Source organism: Pristis pectinata, chromosome 2 (genome assembly GCF_009764475.1).
Source record: "Pristis pectinata isolate sPriPec2 chromosome 2, sPriPec2.1.pri, whole genome shotgun sequence".
NCBI lineage: Eukaryota > Metazoa > Chordata > Chondrichthyes > Rhinopristiformes > Pristidae > Pristis > Pristis pectinata.
Genome location: NC_067406.1, coordinates 1566770 through 1588796, shown reverse-complemented (window position 1 = coordinate 1588796; position 22027 = coordinate 1566770). Strand labels below are relative to the sequence as shown.

At 49.5% G+C, this 22027-nt stretch overlaps 2 protein-coding genes across 6 annotated transcripts in view; one reads left to right on the top strand and one right to left on the bottom strand.

The window, feature by feature from the left end:
• The window catches only part of LOC127567459 (uncharacterized), a 453787-nt gene that overhangs the window by 114383 nt on the left and 317377 nt on the right, over positions 1–22027 (bottom strand). The window contains exon 2 of one of the 5 annotated variants that reach the window (XM_052010400.1): positions 18360–18527. The exons of 3 other annotated variants lie outside the window; for them this stretch is intronic. The gene's annotated coding sequence lies outside the window, so the exon portion shown is untranslated. Of the gene's footprint in view, positions 1–18359; positions 18528–18551; positions 19260–22027 lie in introns of those variants that run through there. One more of the 5 variants, XM_052010398.1, reaches the window with a different exon arrangement.
• LOC127567465 (retinol dehydrogenase 11-like) lies at positions 896–21779 on the top strand. Its single transcript, XM_052010412.1, has 4 exons — positions 896–1181; positions 2150–2239; positions 9799–9990; positions 21511–21779. The coding sequence occupies exons 1-4, from the start codon at positions 911–913 to the stop codon at positions 21756–21758; spliced, it is 801 nt and encodes a 266-aa protein (XP_051866372.1). The 5' UTR covers positions 896–910; the 3' UTR covers positions 21759–21779.

Sequence of the window (22027 nt, the reverse complement as noted above, 5' to 3'; positions counted from 1 at the left end):
GGTTAGCGTAATGCTATTACAGCGCCAGCGACCCAGGTTCAATTCCGGCCACTGTCTGTAAGGAGTTTGTACGTTCTCCCCATGTCTGCGTGAGTTTCCTCCGGGAGCTCCGGTTTCCTCCCATATTCCAAAAATGTACGGGTTAGGAAGTTGTGGGCATGCTATGTTGGCGCCAGAAGCGTGATGACACTTGCGGGCTGCCCCCAGAACACTGTATTTCACTGTCTGTTTTGATGTACATGTGACTAATAAAGAGATCTTATAATATCCCCGTCGCAACATGACCTCTCACTTACTTTTGTGTCATTGACAAACTTGAACACCTCGCACTCTGACCCCTCTTCCAGGTCATGAGGTCATAGAGTTGTACAGCATGGGAACAGGCCATTCGGTCCATCATGTGCACACTGACCAGTGGGCACCCACCTGCGGAACACCACTGATAGAAACATAGAAAACCTACAGTACAATTCAGGCCCTTCGGCCCACAAAGCTGTGCCGAACATGTCCCTACCCTAGAAATTACTAGGCTTACCCATAGCCCTCTATTTTACTCAGCTCCATGTACCTATCTAACAGTCTCTTGAAAGACCCTAACGTATCAGCCTCCACCACCGTTGCTGGCAGCCCATTCCACACACTCACCACTCTCTGAGTAAAAGACTTACCCCTGACATCTCCTCTATATCTACTCCCCACCACCTTAAACCTATGTCCTCTTGTGGCCATCAATTCAGCCCTGGGGAAAAGCCTCTGACTATCTACTCGATCAATGCCTCTCATTATCTTATACACCTCTATCAGGTCCCCCCTCATCCTCCGTCTCTCCAAGGAGAAAAGGAGAAAATCCTGCTCCCGATCCCTGCAGAGCACTGCTGATCCAGGTGGGGAGGACAGGCCTGTGCGTCGGATGTGGTTCCCATGGTTTGCGTCTGTTCCAGGGATCGGACGATACATCGCACAGGACCTGGCCCAGAGGAACGCGCGAGTGATCCTTGCCTGTCGCAGCGAGGAGCGGGGGCGGAGAGCGGAGCGGGAGATCCGGCAGAGGACAGGGAATGGGAACGTTCACCTCCGCATCCTGGACACCAGCTCCATGGAGTCGGTGCGGAAGTTCGCAGAGCGGATCCGACAGGAGGAGAAGCAGCTCCACATCCTGGTCAATAATGCAGGAGCCTCGGGTAACGGGACAGATCCTGTGGGGATGGGGGAGAGACAGCGGGGGGAGGGGGAGGGTCCAGGGACAGGGGAGGGTGGTCCCAAGGAAGGGTGAAGGTGGAGGTAAGGTCCCATGGAGGAGTGTGGGTGGAGGGAGTGTCCTGGGGAGGAAGGAGGGAGGGCCGGGGGGAGAGGAGAGGGAGGAGGGAGAGTGATGGAGGGAGGGAGTCGGGAGGGTCCCAGGGAGGGAGGAGGGAGGATCCTGGGGAAGGAGGAGGGGGGGGAGGGATCCTGGAGAACGGGGAGGGGCCCTGAGAGGGATCCTGGGAGGGGGGAGGGGGAAGGTCCCAGGGAGGGATCCTGCACAACCGGCTGGAATTTCTGCCACAGCTTCAGGGACGTTCGTTGGTTATCGGACCATGAGGGGTGGGAACAGCAGGAGGCCATTCGCCCCGTTGGGCCCGTTCTGTCTTTCAGTGACCCCGCCCCTGCCCCAGAACCCCCCACCCCTCAGATTCTCGTTCAGCACACACCCATTGGCCCATCACCTCATGCTGACCATCTGGATCCTATCCCATTTCCCAGCACTCGTTCCGCCCGTGTTGTGGGGGTCTCTGCCTCCCCCACCCCCTCAGACATCACCCCCTCTGGGGGAAACTTTTTCCTCACGTCCCCCCTCTCCCCAACCCCCTCTCCCCACTCCCTCTCCCTCCCCCCTCTCCCCCTCCTCTCCCCCTCCTCTCCCCCTCTCCCCACCCCTCTCCACATCCCCTCTCCCCTTCCCCCCTCTCCCCTTGCCCCTCTCCCCATCTTCCACCCTGGGACCCAGCCCTCCCCATCCCCCCAACCCACCCTCCCCCACCCTGGGACACATCCCCCAGCCCCATCCCCCACACTGGGGACCCAGCCTCTCCCTTCCCCCCCACTCATGGGACCCCCACCCCCCCGGGAGCTGACTGATGGGAGGGGCCGGAACTTTGTGTCTCCTCAGGCCTGAGGCCCAGCGTCACCCCCGAGGGTCTGGAGCTGACGTTCGCCACCAACCACCTGGGCCCGTTCCTGCTGACCAACCTGCTGCTCGGTGAGTGACTCCCGTCCGTCCCACCACCGTGGGGGGGGGGGGGGGCCCTGGGGACAGACCCAAACCCTTCCCTGGGACAGACCCCCCTCCCCGGGACAGACCACCCTGGGGCAGACCATCCCCCGTTCCTGCTGACCAAACTGCTGCTCAGTGAGTGACTCCCGTCCGTCCCACCACCGGGGTGGGGGGGGGGCCTGGGGACAGACCCAAACCCCTTGTCGGGGCAGACGCCCCCCACAGGAGAAACCCCACATCCCCCTGGGAGAGGCCCCCCCCACTGTGGGACAGACACTGAACCCCCCGGGACAGACACTGAACCCCCCAGGACAAACCCCACACTCCCCTGGGATAGACCCCACCCTGTGGGACACGACCCTGTGTAACCGGGAGCCGGTGATCGTACGAAGTGTCCGTGCGACGTTACACGTAGTTGTTGGACGGACCACTGGTTACTGGGGAGGGGCATTGGGATGGGGAGAGGGGTCGATTCCAGATGTGGGGAGTGTGATGGAAAGTACCAGAACTACTGTCAGGTTACCGGGCATTCCGTGGAGAGAGAAACCAAGTGAATGTTGCGGGTCATGAGAGAACACACGTGTGTGTGTTAATGCAGAGGGGGAGGGGTGGAGGGATGGAGGGAGTCCATGCTGGGGGAACCAGAGGTTGCCCAGTACACAGCTGTTCCCACATCTGGAACAGGGGGCCACCACCCTTCTGGAACCTGCCACTCTTCCACTAACCTGGCAATGAGGTAATGGACTAACCTCAACTTTACAGAATGGTGCAGCGGGTAGTGCTGCTGCCTCTCAGCCCCAGAGACCCGGGTTCAATCCCAACCCCCGGCGCTGTCTGTGTGGAGTTTGCACGATCCCCCTGTGACCGGGTGGGTTTCCCCCGGGGGCCCCGGTTTCCTCCTGTGTCCCAACGACATGTGGGTCGGTGGGTGAATTGTCTGCTGTAAATTGCCCCCCAGTGTGTGGGTGAGGGGTAGGGTCAAAGTCAAAGTCAAGTTTATTGTCATCTGCACAAGTCCATGTGTGCACAGGTGCAATGAAAAACTTACCTGCAGCAGCATCACAGGCACAGAGCATCAGATAAGCAGCATTCACAAGAAAAACATGAACATCAATTATACACAATTTTTACAGGAAAGAACGCAATCAGAACAAAAAAAGCAAAGTCCATTTTAGTGCAAAGTGATCAAAGTGGTTCCAGTGTTGCTGCACTGAGGCAGTGATCAGGGTTGTGTCAGTTGGTTCAAGAACCGAATGGTTGAAGGGAAGTAGCTGTTCCTGAACCTGGTGGTGTGGGACTTCAGGCTTCTGTACCTCCTGCCCGATGGGAGCTGCGAGAAGACGGCAGGCACGGGAACGTGGGGAAGAATAGCTTACAGGGAAAATTAATGAGGGAATGGGATTGCTCGGAGAGCTGGCAGAAACCTGATGGGCCAAACGGTCTTGTTCTATATTGTAAGGAAATGGAAAAGAGAATGCTGGAAATAGCCGGCGGGTCGGGCAGCATCTGTGGAGGTGGACAGTCAGTGTTTCAGGTCGAGACCCTTCATCTGAACTGAGGGATAGAGGGGAGAGAGTCGGTATCAGCAGGTGAGGGGAGCAAAGAGCTGGCAGGTGATAGGTGGATCCAGCTGAGGAGTGTGTCGGGCAGAAGGGTGGAGGTGGTGCCAGAGGCTGGCAGGTGGTCGGTGGAGGCAGCAGAGGGCTGCAGACGGTGGGATCTGATAGGAGAGGAAGGTGGAGCCTGGAACCAGGTAAGGGAGGTGGGGAGGGGACCCAGTGGGAGCAGTGGGGTGATGGGGGCTGGGTGGGGGTGTTGGGTGTGTGCAGGAGGAACTGGGTTCACCAGAAGGAGAGAGAAAAGGGACAAAGGGAGCAGGTCAGCCGAAAGTGGAGAGCTCCATGTTCATGCCACTGGGTCATAGACTATCCAGGTGGAATATGAGCTGCTGTTCCTCCACAGCCATAGAGATCGGATTCGAAGGCAGGATACGAGGTTAATGGCAGCAGTGTGGAGGAACAGAGGGATCTTGGGGTCCACGTCCATAGATCCCTCAAGGTTGCCGCACAGGTCGATAGGGTTGTTAAGAAGTCGTATGGAGTGTTGGCCTTCATTAGTCGGGGGATTGAGTTCAAGAGCCACGAGGTGATGTTGCAGCTCTATAGAACTCTGGTTAGACCACACTTGGAGTATTGTGTTCAGTTCTGGTCCCTCATTATAGGAAGGATGTGGAAGCTTTAGAGAGGGTGCAGAGGAGATTTACCAGGATGCTGCCTGGATTGGAGAGCATGTCTTATGAGGATAGGTTGAGCGAGCTAGGGCTTTTCTCTTTGGAGAGGAGGAGGATGAGAGGAGACTTGATAGAGGTGTACAAGATGATAAGAGGCACAGATCGAGTGGATAGTCAGAGACTTTTTCCCAGGGCGACAATGGCTAACCTGAGGGGGCATAATTTTAAGGTGATTGGAGGAAGGCATTGGGGGGATGTCAGGGGTAAGTTATTTACACAGAGAGTGGTGGGTGCGTGGAACGCACTGCCGGCAGAGGTTGTGGGGGCAGATACATTAGGGACTAAGAGACTCTTAGATAGACACATGAATGATAGAAAAATAGGGGGCTATGTGGGAGGGAAGGGTTAGATGGATCTTACAGCAGGATAAAATGTTGGCACAACATTGTGGGCTGAAGGGGCTGTACTTTGCTGAACTATGTTCTATGAGTTATGGTCACCATCTCCAAAATGCTCTCCCACCCAGAGATCTGAAACCTGATCAGGCTCATTGCCTAGTACCAGGTCCAGTACGGCCTCTCCTCTAGTCAGCCTGTCCACATACTGTGTCAGGAATCCTTCCTGTACACACTGAACAAACTCTGCCCCATCTATCCTCTTTACACTAAGGAGGTGCCAATCAATATTAGGGAAGTTGAAATCACCCATGACAACAACCCTGTTATTTTTGCACCTCTCCAAAATCTGCCTCCCGATCTACTCCTCAGCTTTATCCAGATTGAAAGCCATTTGCCAATCCTCAGCCCACAGACCCAGCTGATCAACGTCCCCCTGTAATTGTTCATAACCTTCTACAAGATCTACAACACCACCTATTTTAGTATCATCCTTGTACATTCAAATCCAAATCGTTTACATAAATAACAAACAAAAGGTCCCACACCGACCCCTGTGGCACATCACTAGACACAGGCCTCCAGTCCGAGAAGCAACCCTTGATCCCCACCCTCTGCTTCCTACCACTGAGTTGATTATGAATCCAATCCGCTATCTCCCTGCATCCCGTGCAAACTCACCTTCCGGACCAGCCTGCCATGAGGGACCTTGTCAAAGGCCTGGCTAAAGTCCATATAGACAACATCCATTGCCCTACCCTCGTCTACCCTCTTGGTTACTTCCTCGAAGAACTCCAAGAGATTTGTCAGACATGACTTCCCACACACAAGGCCGTGCTGACTGTCCCAAATCAGACCCTGTCTCTCCAAATGTTGATAGATCCTGTCCCTCAGAATCCTTTCCAGCAATGGACCCACCACTGATGTCAGAATCACCGGCCTGTGCCTTGTTTTTGCTCCCTTTTTAAACAATGGTAGCATTGCTTGATCAGTAAGTTTACGGATGACACAAAATTAGGAGGTATCAATAGTGAAGGGGATTATCGTAGATCACAGGGGGATCTTGATCAGTTCGGGAAGTGGGCCGAGGAGTGGCAAATAGATTTCAATACAGATAAGTGTGAGGTGATGCATTTTGGAAAGTCAAACCAGCGTAGGACTTGTACTGTGAATGGTGGGGCACCAGGGAGTGTAATGGAACAGAGCGACCCAGGAGTACAAGTGCAGAGTTCATTGAAAGTGGCGTCACAGGTAGACAGGGTGGTGAAGAAGGTGTTTAGCACACTGGCCTTCATCAGATAGGGTTGTTGGTGAGGCCGCACTTGAAGTACTGTTAAGGTTTTGGTCACCCTGTTACTGGAAGAATGTAGTTAAACTGGAAAGTTTAACTGGCATGGACTGGTTGGGCCGAAGGGCCTGTGTCCATGCTGTATTGCTCTATGACTGTTTTAGCCACTCTCCAGTCCTCCAGAACTTCACCTGTGGCCAGAGATGAAGCAGCAATCTCTGCAGGGCCTCTGCAATTTCTTCTCCAGCTTCCCACAAGGTCCGAGAATGCACCAGGTCAGGCCCTGGGATTTATCCACCTTAATGCACTTTAAGGCCTCCAATCCCTCTTCCCTGCTAATTCGTATGTGGTCCGAGACATCACCACCCATTTCCCCCATTTCTTCAGCTTCCATCGTTTCCTCCACAGTAAAAACTGAAGAGAAATAGCCATTAAACATCTCACCCGTTTGCTTTGGTTCCACACACAGACGGCCAGGCTGATCTTTAAGGGGACCCATTCTCTCCCTAGTCACCCTTTACTCTTAATATACCAATAGAACCTCTTGGCATTTTGCCTCACCTTGCCTGCCAGATCCCCCTCATATCCTCTTTTTGCCCGAACTTCTCTCTTAAGTGCACTCCTACACTTCTTGTAGTCTTCAAGAGATTCATTAGTTCCCAATTCCTTGTGCACAGTGTATACCTTCCTCTTTTTCTTAACCAGAGCCTCAATATCTCTTGTCAGCCAGGGTTCCCGAAACCTGCCAGCCTTGCCCTTCACCCTAACAGGAACATGCAGGCCCTGAACTCTTCACATCACACTTCTGAAGGTCTCCCACTTGGCAGATGCTCCTTTCCCTGCAAACAATCTCACCCAATCAACGTCTGCAAGATCCCACCTAATGATTCCAAAATTTGCTCTGCCCCAGTTCCGGACCCTAACCTGTGAACCGATCGTATCCTTCTCCAGAACGATTTTAAAACTAATAGAGTTATGGTCACTGGATCCAAAGTGCTCGCCGACAGACACCTCTGTCACTTGCCCTACCTCATTCCCCAGGAGGAGGTCCAGTATCCTCTCTGGGAGGTCCCTCTGTATATCGATAAAGGAAGCTTTCTTGGACACATTTCACAAATTCCACTCCACCCAAGCCTTTTACACAATGGTTGGCTCAGTCAATATCGGGGAAGTTAAAATCTCCCACTAATACTACCCTACTATGTTTACAACTAGCCGCAATCTCTCGACACATCCGCTCCTCCAATTCTCACTGACACTTGCGGAGCCTATAATACAACCCCACCAGAGTGACCACCCCTTCTTGTTTCTAACTTCTACCCATATGGCCTCACTGGATGATCCCCCAGGAATATCCTCTGTAAGGATCGTGATGTCCTCTTGCATCAAGAAGGCAACTCCCCCTCCTCTCTGACCTGTACCTCTGTCACATCTGTAGCATCTGTGTCCTGGAACATTGAGCTGCCAGTCCTGCCCTTCCCTCAGTCGTGTTACTGTTATGCCTGTGATATCCCAGTTCCCAGAGCCAATCCACGCCCTGCCTTCATCTGCCTTACCTGTCAAGCCTCTTGTATTGAACAAAGAACATAGAACATGGAACGGTACAGCACAGAACAGGCCCTTCGGCCCACAATGTTGTGCTGACATAGCTATTCCCTCCTACCTACAGAATGCCCGTGTCCCTCCATTTTCCTCTCATTCATGTGCCCATCCAAACCCCTCTTAAAAGCCCCGAATGAATTTGCCTCCACCAGCCTATCAGGCAACACATTCCAGGCATCCACCGCTCTCTCAGTAAAACACTTACCCTTCACGTCTCTTCTGAACCTACCGCCTCTCACCTTAAACACATGCCCTCTGGTACTGGATCGCTCAATAATGGGAAAGAGATATTGCTTGTCCACCCTATCTATGCCCCTCATAATGTTATACACTTCCAACAGATCTCCCCTCAGTCTCTGCCGCTCCAGAGAAAAGAGCCCAAGTGTGTCCAGCCTCTCCTGAAATAAATGCGGTTTAAACCAATGGTCTTTCCTTTTCCTTTACTGTGCTCCTGTCGATCCTGAGGACTAAGTTTGCCCTCATTTGCTACAATACTATCCTCTGATTTCTCATCAGCCTCTCTACTGCTCTGGGCCCCACCCCCCGACACTTTAAACTAAACCGTCCCGAGTAGTACGAGCAAATCTCCAGGCCGGGTGATCGGTCCCCCTCCAGTTCAGGTGCAACCTGTCTCTCTTGTACAGGTCACCCCTACCTCAGAAGAGATCCCAATGACCCAAGAACCTGAATCCCTGTCCCCTGCACCAGCACCTCAGCAATGAATTCATCTGAGCTATCTTTCTATTCCTACCCTCACTATCACGTGGCACTGGGAGTAATCCAGAGATCACTGCCCTTGACGTCCCATTTTTTAGGTTCTCTCCTAATTCCCTATATTCACTGCGCAGGACCTCATCCCCCGTTCTCCCTGTGTCGCTGGCACCAACATGCATCGTGACCTCTGGCTGCTCACCATCCCCCTTGAGGATGTTCTGCAGCCGCTTGGAGACGTCCCTGACCCTGGCACCCTGGACACTACACACCACCCTGGTGTCTCTTTTGCAGCCACAGAATCTCCTGTCTGTCCCCCTAACTATCGAGTCTCCTATCACTACCGCTCTGTCTGCCCTCTCCCTGACCCGCTGAGCCACAGAGCCGGTCTCAGCGCCACTGACCTGGCTGTTGCTGCTGTGCCCTGATAGGTCACTCCCCACCCCCCCCCAGCAGTGTCCAAAGGGGTATCCTTGTTGCTGAGGGGAATGGCCATGGGGGAGCCTGCTCTGTCTGTCTCATCTCCCTACCTCTCCTGGTGGTCATGCAAGCATCTGCCGCCTGCACCTTAGGTGTGACCACCTCGCTAAAGCTCCCAGAAGATCCTGAGTGCATCCAGTTCCTTAATGCAGTCAGTCAGGAGCTGTGGCTGGGCGCCTTTCCTACAGGTGTAGTCCTTGGGGACACTGGCAGTCTCCCTGGCCCCCACATCCTATAGGAGGAGCATACCACGTCTACAGGGGGAGGCTTCACACAGAGATGGGCTGGGTGGCTTCCTCCTCGGCCATCATTGGAACAACATTGGAGGTCAGATGGAGGTAGGAGTGGGACGCAGAGAGAATGGAACAGGAAGCTCAGGGCCACCCCTGCGGACTGCAGTTTAAAGCAGCAGGCCTGTCCCTTCTGTGAAGCACTGGTCACATAAAGGACCAGTCTGTCCACAGATGCTGTCTGACCTGTCGAGTGTTTCCAGCATTTTCTGTTTTGATTTTGGATTTCCAGCGTCTGCAGTTTTTTGACTCTGAGCTGCTTCTGGAGGTCTGGACAAGGACTTGTCCCCTGTTTTAGGGGACGGAGGTTGCTGTGGGAAGCAGTGCTGGGATCACCAGATTAACCTCGGGTGAAGGGGTGATCTTGCCCAGCAGTGTGCGGGACTCATCAACAAACACAGCGCTCCCTGTCCATTGGGTGTGAGGCTGACAGCGCTGGCTGGTGAACTTCAGGGGGAGGTCAGAGGGGGGCGAGGTGGAGGGAGGAACATGGAAACACTGCCATGAAATTCCAGGGAATTCCGTCTGAAGCTTGCCTCCGACCCCAGGTCTGCTGAAGGAGTCTGCGAGTGCTCGGGTTATCAACGTCTCATCCATGAACCACCGACGCGGGCAGATGGTGCTGAGGCAGCTGCAGGGCGAGGATCTGGGCAACCCCCAGCAAGACCAGTTGTACAACAACAGCAAACTGATGAACATCCTCTTCACCCGGCAACTGTCCTGCCAGCTCCGGCACACAGGTGGGGGTCAGGGCGGGGGTTGGGGCAGGGGGGAGGGGGCGGAGGTCGAGGTTGTGGTGGGGATCGAGGTGGGGTCAGAGGGAGGGGCAGGGTCTGTCGGGGCAGGGGTTGGGGCAGGAGCAGGGGTGGGGGTTGCAGTGGGGTCGGGGCAGGAGCGGGGGTCAGGGTGAGGATTGGGGCGGGGGTTGGGGCAGGGGTCAGGACAGTTGCGGGGGTCGGGGTGGGGATTGGGACAGGGGTCGCGGTGGGGGTCGAGGTCGGGCGGGGGCTGGGTGGGTGGGTCAGGGGAAGGTCCCAAATCTGAGCTGATTCTGGGATCACGCTGTGCGGTGTGACTGAGACAACAGCAAACGTGGTTCCTGTGTACACGATCCTCAGACACAGGTTCCCAGGTCGGGACGGTGTGCGACCCGAGGGGACCCCCAGGCGGTGGTGTTCCCCTGCACCCCTGCACCCTCTGCCCTTGTCCTGGGGGGAGAGCTGGTGGGTTTGGGAGGTGCTGCCAGAGTAACCCGGGGAGTGACTGCCGTGCGTCGTGTAGACGGCGCACACTGCAGCCACTCTGTGCCACTGGAGGATGGACGTATAGAAACTAGGAATGATAGTCACGGAGTCACACAGCAGGGAGACAGGCCCTTCGGCCCAACTGGTCCATGCCGACCAAGATTCCCATCTAAGCCAGTCCCATTTGCCAGTGTTTGGCCCATAACCTAAACCTTTCCCATCCATGGACCTGTCCAAGTGTCTTTTAAAAGTTGTTAATGTCCCTGCCTCACCCACTCCCTCTGGCAGCTCAGTCCACACACCCACTATCCTTTGTGTAAAAAATAATTGCCCCTCAGGTTCCTATTAAATCTTTCCCCTCTCACCTTAAACCTGTGCCCTCTAGTTCCTGATTCCCCAACCCTGGGGAAGAGACTGTGCACATTCACCCTGTCTGTGCCCCTCATGATTTGATACACCTCTAGTTACTCACCCCGCATTCTCTTACACTGTAAGGAATAAAGACTGAGCCTGTCCAACCTCTCCCTATAACTCAGGCCCTCAAGTCCTGGCAACATCCTCGTAAATCTTTTCTGTGCTCTTTCCAGTTCAATAACATCCTTCCTTTAGCAGGGTAACCAGAAGTGAACACAATACTCCAAGTGCGGCCTCACCAGCATCCTGTACAACTGCACCATGACCTCCTGACTTCTGCACTCAGTGCCCTGACCGCTGAAGGCCAGCGTGCCAAATGCCTTCACCACCCCATCTACCTGTGACCCCACGTTCATTCTATAATTCCATAATTTTTGAAGACGGCCACCCATGTGTCCACCATTTCCATGGTTACGGTGGTCTCCATGCAGATCAGGCCCTGCGACTGGTCCAGGAATTTCTCCACACTTCTTTTAATACCACTTCTTTTCTTTGAGTCCTCCTTTTCATTAGACTCTTGGTTCCTGGGCATTTGTGCCATTGCACTGGGACTGGTTGGTGAGAGGCACAGAGTGCAGGTCACACAGTCCTAGGGTCACACAGCACGGAAACAGGCCCTTCGGCCCAACTCATCCATGGTGACCAAGGTGCCCACCTGACCCAGTCCCATTTGCCCACATTTGGCCCATATCCCTCTAAACCTTTCCCATCCACGGACCTGTCCAAGAACCTTTTAAACGTCGTAATTGTACCCGCCTCTACCACCTCCTCTGGCAGCTCGTTCCACACACCCACCACCCTCTATGTGGAAAAATTTGCCCCTCAGGTCCCCTCTCACCTTACCCCTCTGCCTCGGTACTGTGGCTGGGATGGACACGGTTTCAGGGAATGGTGACAGAGGTTTGGCCTCGGGGGAGTCAGCTACTGAAGGAGAAGAAACTGAAGTGATGTTGTCCTAGGATGTTGACCCCTGAGACATTGGACAGTAATGCACAACGCATTACACAACGGCGGGTCTTGCCGCTGCCTCTCAGCCCTAGAGACCCGGGTTCAATCCTGACCTCTGGCGCTGTCTGTGTGGAGTTTGCACGCTCTCCCTGTGACCGCGTGATCTGGTTTCCTTCCACACCCCGATTACTGGTGGCCTCTGTAAATTGCCCCCAATGTGTGGGTGAGGGGTAGGATGTGGGGGGAGCCGATGAGAGTGTGAGGAAGTGAAATGGAATCAGTGTCAGTGGGTGGCTGATGGTCAAAGACTAGCTGGGCTGAAGGGCCTCGATCCATCCTTTAGGACTCTGTTAAATGTGAGAAGCAAGCTGTGGAGGAACTCAGCGGGTCAGGCAGCATCTGCAGAGGGTTGGTATTGGGATTGGCATTGGTATTGGTTTATTACTGTCACTTGTACCGAGGTACAGTGAAAAACTTGTCTTACAAACCGATCGTACGGGTCAATTCATTACACAGTGTAGTTACATTGAGTTAGTACAAAGTGCATTGAGGTAGTACAGGTAAAAACAGTAACAGTACAGAGTAAAGTGTCACAGCTACAGAGAAAGTGCAGCGCAATAAGGTGCAAGGTCACAACAAGGTAGATCGTGAGGTCAGAGTCCATCTCATTGTATAAGGGAACCGTTCAATAGTGGGGTAGAAGCTGTCTGTACGCCTGGTGGTACGTGCCCTCAGGCTCCTGTATCTTCCACCTGATGGAAGAGAAGAGAGAATGTCCCGGGTGGGTGGGGTCTTTGATTATGCTGGCTGCTTCACCAAGGCAGCAAGGGGTCCAAGGAGGGGAGGCTGGTGTTGTCGTGGTTACCTGCAATAGATAGATGACCAGGAGAAGCAGAAGATTACTCAAGAAGTTAAACTTTCATTTGCTAAGAAAGGTTGTGACAGTCAGACAGTCAGTCACTAGTCACGCTCTGACTACTGCTCTCTCTGACTGCCCCGAGCAAAGCTCGAGGGCCTTTTTTTATACCTTTTTTCTTAGCTCAATTAAATTGTTACAATCCATCGTGTTCTCTCTTATCTTCATAGTTTCATCCTTCACCATTTGCCTCCTTTCACAGTCGTCTCCTGGCTCACAACCATTTGTCTTTCCCACGGTCATTTCCTGACTCAGTCGCAGGGTGGCCCAATTATTTATAGGCATTGGGAGTCCTGGTACTAGGCTGCAGAATTATCGGTTATAAAACAATACTAGGCTTATTCGCTACAAGGCTAACGGTTATAAAACATTACAATGTGCCCCTATAACCTATGACTTCTGAGACTTGCTGGCATTTGGCTTATCAGTTAAAGAACTATCAGCTTCAGAACTGCTGCAGAATCATTAGTCGCACTAACCCTAACGACCCTTAGCTACACAATAGATCATAGTGTCTTCCCAGGAATGTGGTAACCATGGTTTAATGAACTACACTAAATCAAAAGGGTCTCCCTAAGAATGGGCTAACTATTTCTTTAATGAGCTATATGTTTCCCGCACTAAGAGTTTCCCACGCCTGAGCTGAAGAAGAAGGAGGCCCAGCGGCCATCTTAAGGAGATCAGCGGCCATTTTACACACAGAGCAGATTATGAATAAAAAAGTATAGCCTCTACCTTCTATATATTCTATAGTGTCCGTGATGCGCTGGGCTGTGTCCACAACCCTCTGCAGCTTCTTGGTCAATGTTTTCGGTCGGCACCCAGCATCACGACATCTCTTGTGACTCTATTTGTGATTTTGACCCCTGAAAGTAACTCTCTGAATTATTAATGTCCTCCAAAATTAACCCCTAAAACACATATCCCATGAAATAAATTCTTCTCAGATAGTAACCTATGGAACAATGCCCTGAAACATCGAGACATTAATCACTTCAACATTAACCCCTCAGATCATTAACCCTTTGAAACTTTGATCCCTGAACCAGTCACCTCCCAGCCCCCAGTCAATGCCCTTTTGCAGCCTGTCTCTAATTCCTCATTGCTGACCACACACGTGTGGGGTTTGAAAACTTTATCTTACACACTCGTGCCTCAGTTACTACCGTGTGTTGTAGAGCAGAGGCACCAGCACTGACCCCTGGGGACTGTATTACTCTCCCCCAGCCTGGAAAACCCCACAAACCCCGCACCAAACCTTGGGTGTCGATAAACAGCCTTCTGTGCAGGAGTTCTTCAAACAACTCCTGAAACTCCATGTAGGTGATATTGTCACAAACCAGCAACAAAAGAAACACACTGAGCATGATTCAGTGTTAAAAACTATTTTATTAATCACTACTTATGGTAATACGTAAAATAAAAGTTAAAAAAAATGTTAGTATGTTAGAATTCAAGAATGTTAAACCTCGAACGTTAACCCCAAAACTAAACTCTTCGTGTGTGTGTGTGACAAAGTCCAAAACTCCCAGTTCCGGAATGGTTCTTAAAGTTCAGTTCTGCAAGCCATAAGGTGAAACATGAGCAAGGGCTTCTTCAACAACCACCGTTGTCTGAAGATAAGATGTAGATGTAGAAAAACATAGAGAGAGTACATACGAAATCCAAATGTTCCACGATGGAACCCAAACGACACTTCAGTGTTTACTCGGTAGTGACTTCCTCACCCCGAAAAGCATCCGAACCGTGGTTGTCCACACACAAATACCTGTTTCCTTCTACAGGTCAGCAACAAAGTGAACTCCACCGGATTACTTCCAACTTTTCCATACATGGATTTCAGTGGTAAACACAGTTATTGTTTCTCATCCATCGATAGAGAAAACAAGCAGGCTGGTGTCTCTCTCCCTTCTCTCTCTCTCTCTCTTCTTCTTCTTCAACAACGTCATTACGTCCTTTATCTTCTATTGACGTAAGCACGCCCCACACACACACTCTCTATCTTAAAGGGACTTTCACTGAGTCCGTAACACCTCCCACCTAAAAAAAAATTTTCCCAAGAAAATTTTAACCGCGCATAGAGTTAGTAATGTTAATAATTATCATGCTACACAACTACAGACTATCAGATTAGTACAGATACATGTTTCTCATTTAACATCGGGAAAGACAATCAGCAATCACATTATCTTTGCCTTTAATGTGAGTTATCATGAGATCAAACTCTTGCAAAATTAAACTCCAGTTTAACAGCCTTCTGTTCTTGTTTTTTTGACTCGGTTCAGAAACACCAATGGGTTATGATCTGTATACACAGTCAATGGTTTCTGAGCGGTGCAAACATATACACTGAAATGTTGCAAGGCTAAAACAAGCGACAGTAATTCTTTCTCTACGGTGGAATAATTCTTTTGATGCTCATTAAATTTCTTTGAAAAGTAAGCTACAGGATGGTCAATATCATCAAGGTCACCCTTCTGCAACAACACAGCTCCTGCAGCTTCATCACTGGCATCTACTGCTAATGAAAATGGCTTTTCAAAGTCAGGTGTTCTGAGCACAGGATGGTAGCATAAAATGGCTTTCAGCTTCTCAAATGCTTCTTGACAAGAATCTGTCCAAACAAACTTTACTCCCTTCTTCTGAAGATTAGTTAGGGGAAGAGCAATATCAGCAAAATTTTTACAAAATTTTCGATAATATCCAACCATTCCCAAAAATCTTCTAACAGTCCTCGTACCTGTGGGAATAGGGAACTCAGATATTGCTTGAACTTTTGCCTGAACAGGAGCTTGCTTGCCTTGACCTACAACATAACCAAGATACGTCACAGTGGCATGGCCAAATTCACTTTTAGCCAAGTTAACTGTAAGGTTAGCCTTGGAAAGTCTTTCAAACAACCTTTCTAACGCAGAGATGTGATCTTCCCAAGTATCATTCCCAGTCACTAAGTCGTCAATGTAGGCATCTGTATGTTTTAACCCATGAATCACTGAATTAATCATTCTTTGAAATGTTGCCGGAGCATTTTTCATTCCAAATGGCAAAACATTGTATTCATACAATCCAGAAGGGGTTACAAAGGCTGAAATCTCCCTTCCTCTATCTGTTAATGGAACACACCAGTACCCTTTTAATAGGTCAATCTTTGTAAGAAATTTTGCCTTTCCCACTCTGTCTATGCAATCATCCACTCTAGGAATAGGGTAAGCATCTGACTTTGTTACAGCATTCACTTTCCTGTAATCTGTGCAAAATCTAACAGTTCCATCAGGTTTAGGTACAATAACACAGGGCGAACTCCAATTTGAAGTAGAATGTCTAATAATATCATTTTCCAACATGTATTTTATTTCCTGATCAACAAGTTTACTTTTTTCCACATTCATTCGATATGGGTGTTGTTTGATTGGTTTTGCATCCCCAACATCAACATCATGGGTAATTATCGATGTTCTGTTTGGAACATCTGGGAACAGATTTTTAAATTTTAAAATTAATTCTCTCATCTGTTGTTTTTGTGAAACTTGTAAATGGTCCAACTTCGTTTCAAGGTTCTCCAGGATATTTTGGTTTTTCAGTTTCGATGGAACAATATTTGGTCTAAATTGGCCTTCCTCAACATCAACATCAGGCATTCTAGAAACAACCTTTTCACCATCCACCAAGGCCACAACTGAATCCCTCTCATAATAAGGTTTTAGCATGTTTACGTGACAGAGTTGTGTTTTCTTGCGTCTATCTGGTGTTTTGATTATATATGTTAGATCAGTCACTCGAGATTCAATAACATAGGGTCCAGAAAAACGAGCTTGCAAGGGATTATTTTGGCTAGGGAAAAATATCAACACCTTTTGCCCCACTGCGAATGTCCTAGGCCGAGCACGTCTATCAAAATATGTCTTCATTCTTATCTGGCTTGTTTTCAGATTCTCTCTCGCTAGCTGGCAGACTCTCTCCAACCGAGTTTTAAATTTTTGGACATAGTCCAACAGACTCAAGTGAACTTCCTCATTAACCCATTGCTCTCTCAACAACTCCAAAGGTCCTCTCACCCTATGTCCAAACACAAGCTCAAAAGGACTAAATCCGATTGACTCCTGGATCGATTCTCTAACAGCAAACAAAAGTAAATGGATACCTTCGTCCCAATCCTTGGTGTTTTCAAAGCAATAAGTCTTCAGCATATTTTTGAGAGTAGAATGAAATCTCTCCAGAGCTCCTTGAGATTCTGGGTGATATGCAGATGATACAATCTGCTTTGCTCCCAGCTCATAGACTATTTGTTGAAAAATTTTTGACATAAAATTACTACCTTGATCAGATTGGATTTCTTTTGGCAAACCAAACAAGGTAAAAAATTTTACAAGAGCCTTTGACACCGTCTTGGCCTTAATATTTCTAAGGGGTATTGCCTCTGGAAATCTAGAAGTGGCACACATGATGGTTAACAAATACTGATTTCCAGTCTTAGACTTTGGTAAGGGGCCAACACAGTCCACAATCACCTTCGAAAAGGGTTCACCAAAAGCAGGAATTGGTTTCAAAGGAGCCACAGGGGGTTTTTGATTTGGTTTACCTACCATCTGACATGTGTGGCAGGTTCGACAAAACATCACCACATCTTTTCTCAAACCAGGCCAATAGAATTGTTTCAAGATCTTCCCTACAGTTTTATTCACACCAAAATGACCACCCAAAGGCATACTATGGGCCAGGTTTAAAATCTCATCCCTATAAACTTTTGGAACAACAACCTGATGAATAACTTCCCATTCCTCAGTAACAGGAACATGAGGAGGTCTCCATTTCCTCATTAACACTCCATTTTTGACATAGTATCCAGTTGGCACCTTTTCAATCTCCTCACATGAGAGAGCTTTTTCTTTCAATTCTGTCAACTCAGGGTCCTTTGTCTGTTCCACCATAAAATCCTTCCTCGACAAAGACAAATCTTTAAATTCAGGCTCACTGTAAGGATGTTGATCCTCCAGTGAAGACAGAAAAGTCTCAGATAAGGCATCAAAATTTTCTTCCTGTTTAGGACTGTCACAAGGAACCACATCAGACTGCACCGGACTGTCTGTCTTGGCTAATTCTTTAGCTCTAGCTCGAGTCACCGCACATGATGGGTAAACATCTGAATCATCCTCAGACTCATCAATCCTTGGTTTGGTTGTTAACCGTACCACAGGATCACTTTCTCCATTTGCAAGGTCATTTCCCAATAACAAAGAAACTCCTTCCACTGGCAAACTAGGTCTTATCCCTATCTCGACTGGTCCTTCTACGAACTTTGACTTTAAAATCACCCTGTGAAAAGGGACAGACATGGTCTCACCTGTAACGCCTCGTACTAGATTTACTTCACCAGTGTCACTTTCTTCACCAAAATTTAAAACACTGTCCAGCAAGAGAGATTGACTAGCCCCAGTATCTCTAAGAATTTTCACTGGCACCTGGGGTGACTCATCATTCAGTGAAACAAAACCCTCTGATACATACGAACGGAATTCTTTTCTCACCTCCTCCAACTTTTCCGCTTTTCCCTCTTGCAAGGACTGATCTTTAACAGCATCTCCTAAACCTTTTTGATTTTTAATTGCCTGAAAGCAAGCATTGGGCCCAGCTTCCTTCTTTTTCTTCAAAAGGGCACAATTAGATATCACGTGGCCAGGTTTCCTACAGTAATAACAAGTACGCTCAACAGGTTTCTCCAGCCCTGGCTTCTTTTCATCTTTTCCTTTTTGATTACCTCCTAATTTAATCTCTGGTTTACCTGGATTGTCTTTGTAACTCTTTTGAAAGGTTTTAGGTTGTCCCCATTTGGATTTATGGGTTAAAGCATAATCATCTGCCAACCTAGCAGTTTCTTGTAAAGTTTCCACTGCCTTTTCATTTAAATATGTTGTTAATTCAGCTGGAACACATCTTTTAAAGTCTTCCACCAGTATCAATTCTGTCAATTTATCATAATCCCCATCTACATTTTTAGCCAGGCACCATCGTTCAAAACATATTCTCTTTCCATTGGCAAATTCCATATAAGTCTGATCTGCAGATTTCCTCAAGTCTCTGAATTTTTGTCTATAAGCCTCAGGGACCAATTCATAGGCCTTCAATATAGCTTGTTTTACCTTGGTATAATCAGCTGCATCCTCAACAGACAAAGCAGAATAAGCTTTTTGAGCTTTACCTTTAATCACACTCTGTACCATAAGAGCCCATCCTTTCCTTGGCCAGTTTGAACTCACAGCAACCTTTTCAAAATGTTGGAAATACTGATCAACCTGATCTTCTTCAAACGGAGGGACTAATCGAACCTCCCTGCTGGCTGAAAAACCATCATCAGAATCAGATTCCGAACTCCTACGCTTCATTTGTAACTCATGCTGCCTCTTTTTCTCCTCACTATCCAGCTCCATCCTCTTCAATTCCATCTGCTTCATTGCTAGATCAGCCTCTATCTTCATCTGAGTTAGCTTTTGTTCAGTCTCTAATTTCTTTTCCTCTTGTTCGGCCTCTAATTTCTTTTGTTCTCGTTCAGCCTCTATCTTTAACTGGGTTTGTTCTCGTTCAGCCTCTATCTTTAACTGGGTTTGCTCTCGTTCAGCCTCTAATCTCTTTTGTTCTCGTTCAGCTTCTAATTTATTTTGCTCTCGTTCAGCCTCTATCTTTGCCAGCTGCACCTGTGCCTCAGAAATTGCTATTTCACTGCCAGGAAACTGTTTTAACACTTCCTTCTCAAACACTTTCTTTTCCACATAATGGCCAGCTATCAGTCTCTGAATATCTGCCTTTCTCATAGACTGCTTTACTTCTGTAAGGTTTAGCCTTGTAGCAATCTTTATCAAATCATCCTTTTTCGCCACCTCCAATCCCTTTTGGGTTGGTGACTCCAAAAATGCCTTAATATCCATTGCTGCTGGTTTCCACACACACAAGCCAATTAAAAAGAATTTATCAGACCTCCCTCAAAAATCTTTGGATTGAATCTCGAACAAATTTCGTCAATCTGGGGAACGATCCCAGATGACACTCGTTAACCTTGGGAACTATCCCGGACGAGCCCCCAATTTTGTCACAAACCAGCAACAAAAGAAACACACTGAGCATGATTCAGTGTTAAAAACTATTTTATTAATCACTACTTATGGTAATACGTAAAATAAAAGTTAAAAAAAATGTTAGTATGTTAGAATTCAAGAATGTTAAACCTCGAACGTTAACCCCAAAACTAAACTCTTCGTGTGTGTGTGTGACAAAGTCCAAAACTCCCAGTTCCGGAATGGTTCTTAAAGTTCAGTTCCGCAAGCCATAAGGTGAAACATGAGCAAGGGCTTCTTCAACAACCACCGTTGTCTGAAGATAAGATGTAGATGTAGAAAAACATAGAGAGAGTACATACGAAATCCAAATGTTCCACGATGGAACCCAAACGACACTTCAGTGTTTACTCGGTAGTGACTTCCTCACCCCGAAAAGCATCCGAACCGTGGTCGTCCACACACAAATACCTGTTTCCTTCTACAGGTCAGCAACAAAGTGAACTCCACCGGATTACTTCCAACTTTTCCATACATGGATTTCAGTGGTAAACACAGTTATTGTTTCTCATCCATCGATAGAGAAAACAAGCAGGCTGGTGTCTCTCTCCCTTCTCTCTCTCTCTCTCTTCTTCTTCTTCAACAACGTCATTACGTCCTTTATCTTCTATTGACGTAAGCACGCCCCACACACACACTCTCTATCTTAAAGGGACTTTCACTGAGTCCGTAACAATATCTACTGCACTCCCTTCATCGACCCTCCCTACACCACCACAGTTCATCTATGGAAGGAAATGGACAGTCGCCGTTGCAGGTGTCTGCCTGACACACTGACTTCCTCCAGCACTTTGTGTGTTGCTCCAGATTCCAGCGTCTTCTCTCCCTGGTGTGTCTCCACTACAGTTTGGGTTGGCTGGTCAGACATGACCACAAATCCCCGCTGCCTCTCCTTCATCAGCCTTCACATGCCCATTGAGGCCCCTACCCAGGGGTGCAGGGACCGGAGGGGGTTTCAGAGACAGGGAGGGGTATAGGGGCTGGAGGGGGTCACAGAGACATGGAGGGATGTAGGGGCTGGAGGGGGTTACAGAGATGGGGTCTAGGGGCCAGAGAGAGTCACAGAGACGGGGAGGGGTGTAGGGGCCAGAGGGGATCACAGAGATGGGGAGGGATGCAGGGGCCGGTGGGGGTCACAGAGACAGGAAGGGGTGTAGGGTCCAGAGGGGTTCTCAGAGACGGGGAGGGGTGTAGGGGCCGGAGGGGGTCTCAGAGACGGGGAGGGGTGTAGGGGCCGGAGGGGGTCTCAGAGACGGGGAGGGGTGTAGGGGCCGGAGGGGGTCACAGAGACGGGGAGGGGTGTAGGGGACGGAGGGGGTCCTGAATGCTCGACAGGGATACGGTGTTGGAGGGTTCCATGCTGTGACAGTTGTAGACCAAATGGCTGGGACTCTACGAGAGGGCTTTTGGAATAATCCTGGGTTTTTCCTCCGGGTGCTCCGGTCTCCTCCCACATTGCAAAGACGTAGGGGTAGGTTAATTTGGGTTTAAAATGGGCGGCGCGGACTCGAAGGGCCGGAAGGGCCTGTTACCACACTGTAAACAAAATATTAAAAGTTTTAAATTTTAAATTTAAATTTGGCACTGTGTCCTGTTGTGTTTGACCCTGAATCCTCTCCTGGCCTCCTGCAGGGGTGACGGTGAATGCAGTCCACCCCGGGGTGGTGATGACGGAGGCCATGAGATACTACGGTCTGCATATGAGGATCATCTTCAACCTAATCGGATTCTTCTTCTTCAAGGTGAGAGGCTGGGAGAGGTTCCCAGTGGAGCTTGCTCCGGGGCCTGTGGATCCCTGCTGTCTGAAGTCAACAGCAGAAGAGCTTTCATTCTGTGTGGACTTTCACCTCCGCAGGAATCCGGTCACGTTCTGCCTGTGACCCCGCGGGTGTTCAGTTTCCTTCCACATTCCAACGATGTGCGGGGCGGATGTTTAATCGGCCACTGTGAATTGCCCTGTGTGTGGGTGGGGTGGGGGATAGAATCCAGGGGGAGTTGGTGGATTAATGTAGGGTTGGTGTAAATGGGTGGCTGCTGGTCAGTGCAGACTTGGTGGGCCGATGGGCCTCTCCGTGCTGTTCCTGTCTGCGGCTGCCCAATGCCAGTTGTCCACATCTACAAGACCACAAGCCAAAGGAGCAGAAGTAGG

Bases quoted from the DNA above. Each gene is read 5' to 3' on its own strand.
- LOC127567465 (XM_052010412.1), top strand. From the start codon at position 911: ATGTGGTTCCCATGGTTTGCGTCTGTTCCAGGGATCGGACGATACATC. The intron at 1,182-2,149 runs GTAACGGGACAG...GTGTCTCCTCAG, and splicing joins CAATAATGCAGGAGCCTCGG to GCCTGAGGCCCAGCGTCACC. The intron at 2,240-9,798 runs GTGAGTGACTCC...CTCCGACCCCAG, and splicing joins GCTGACCAACCTGCTGCTCG to GTCTGCTGAAGGAGTCTGCG.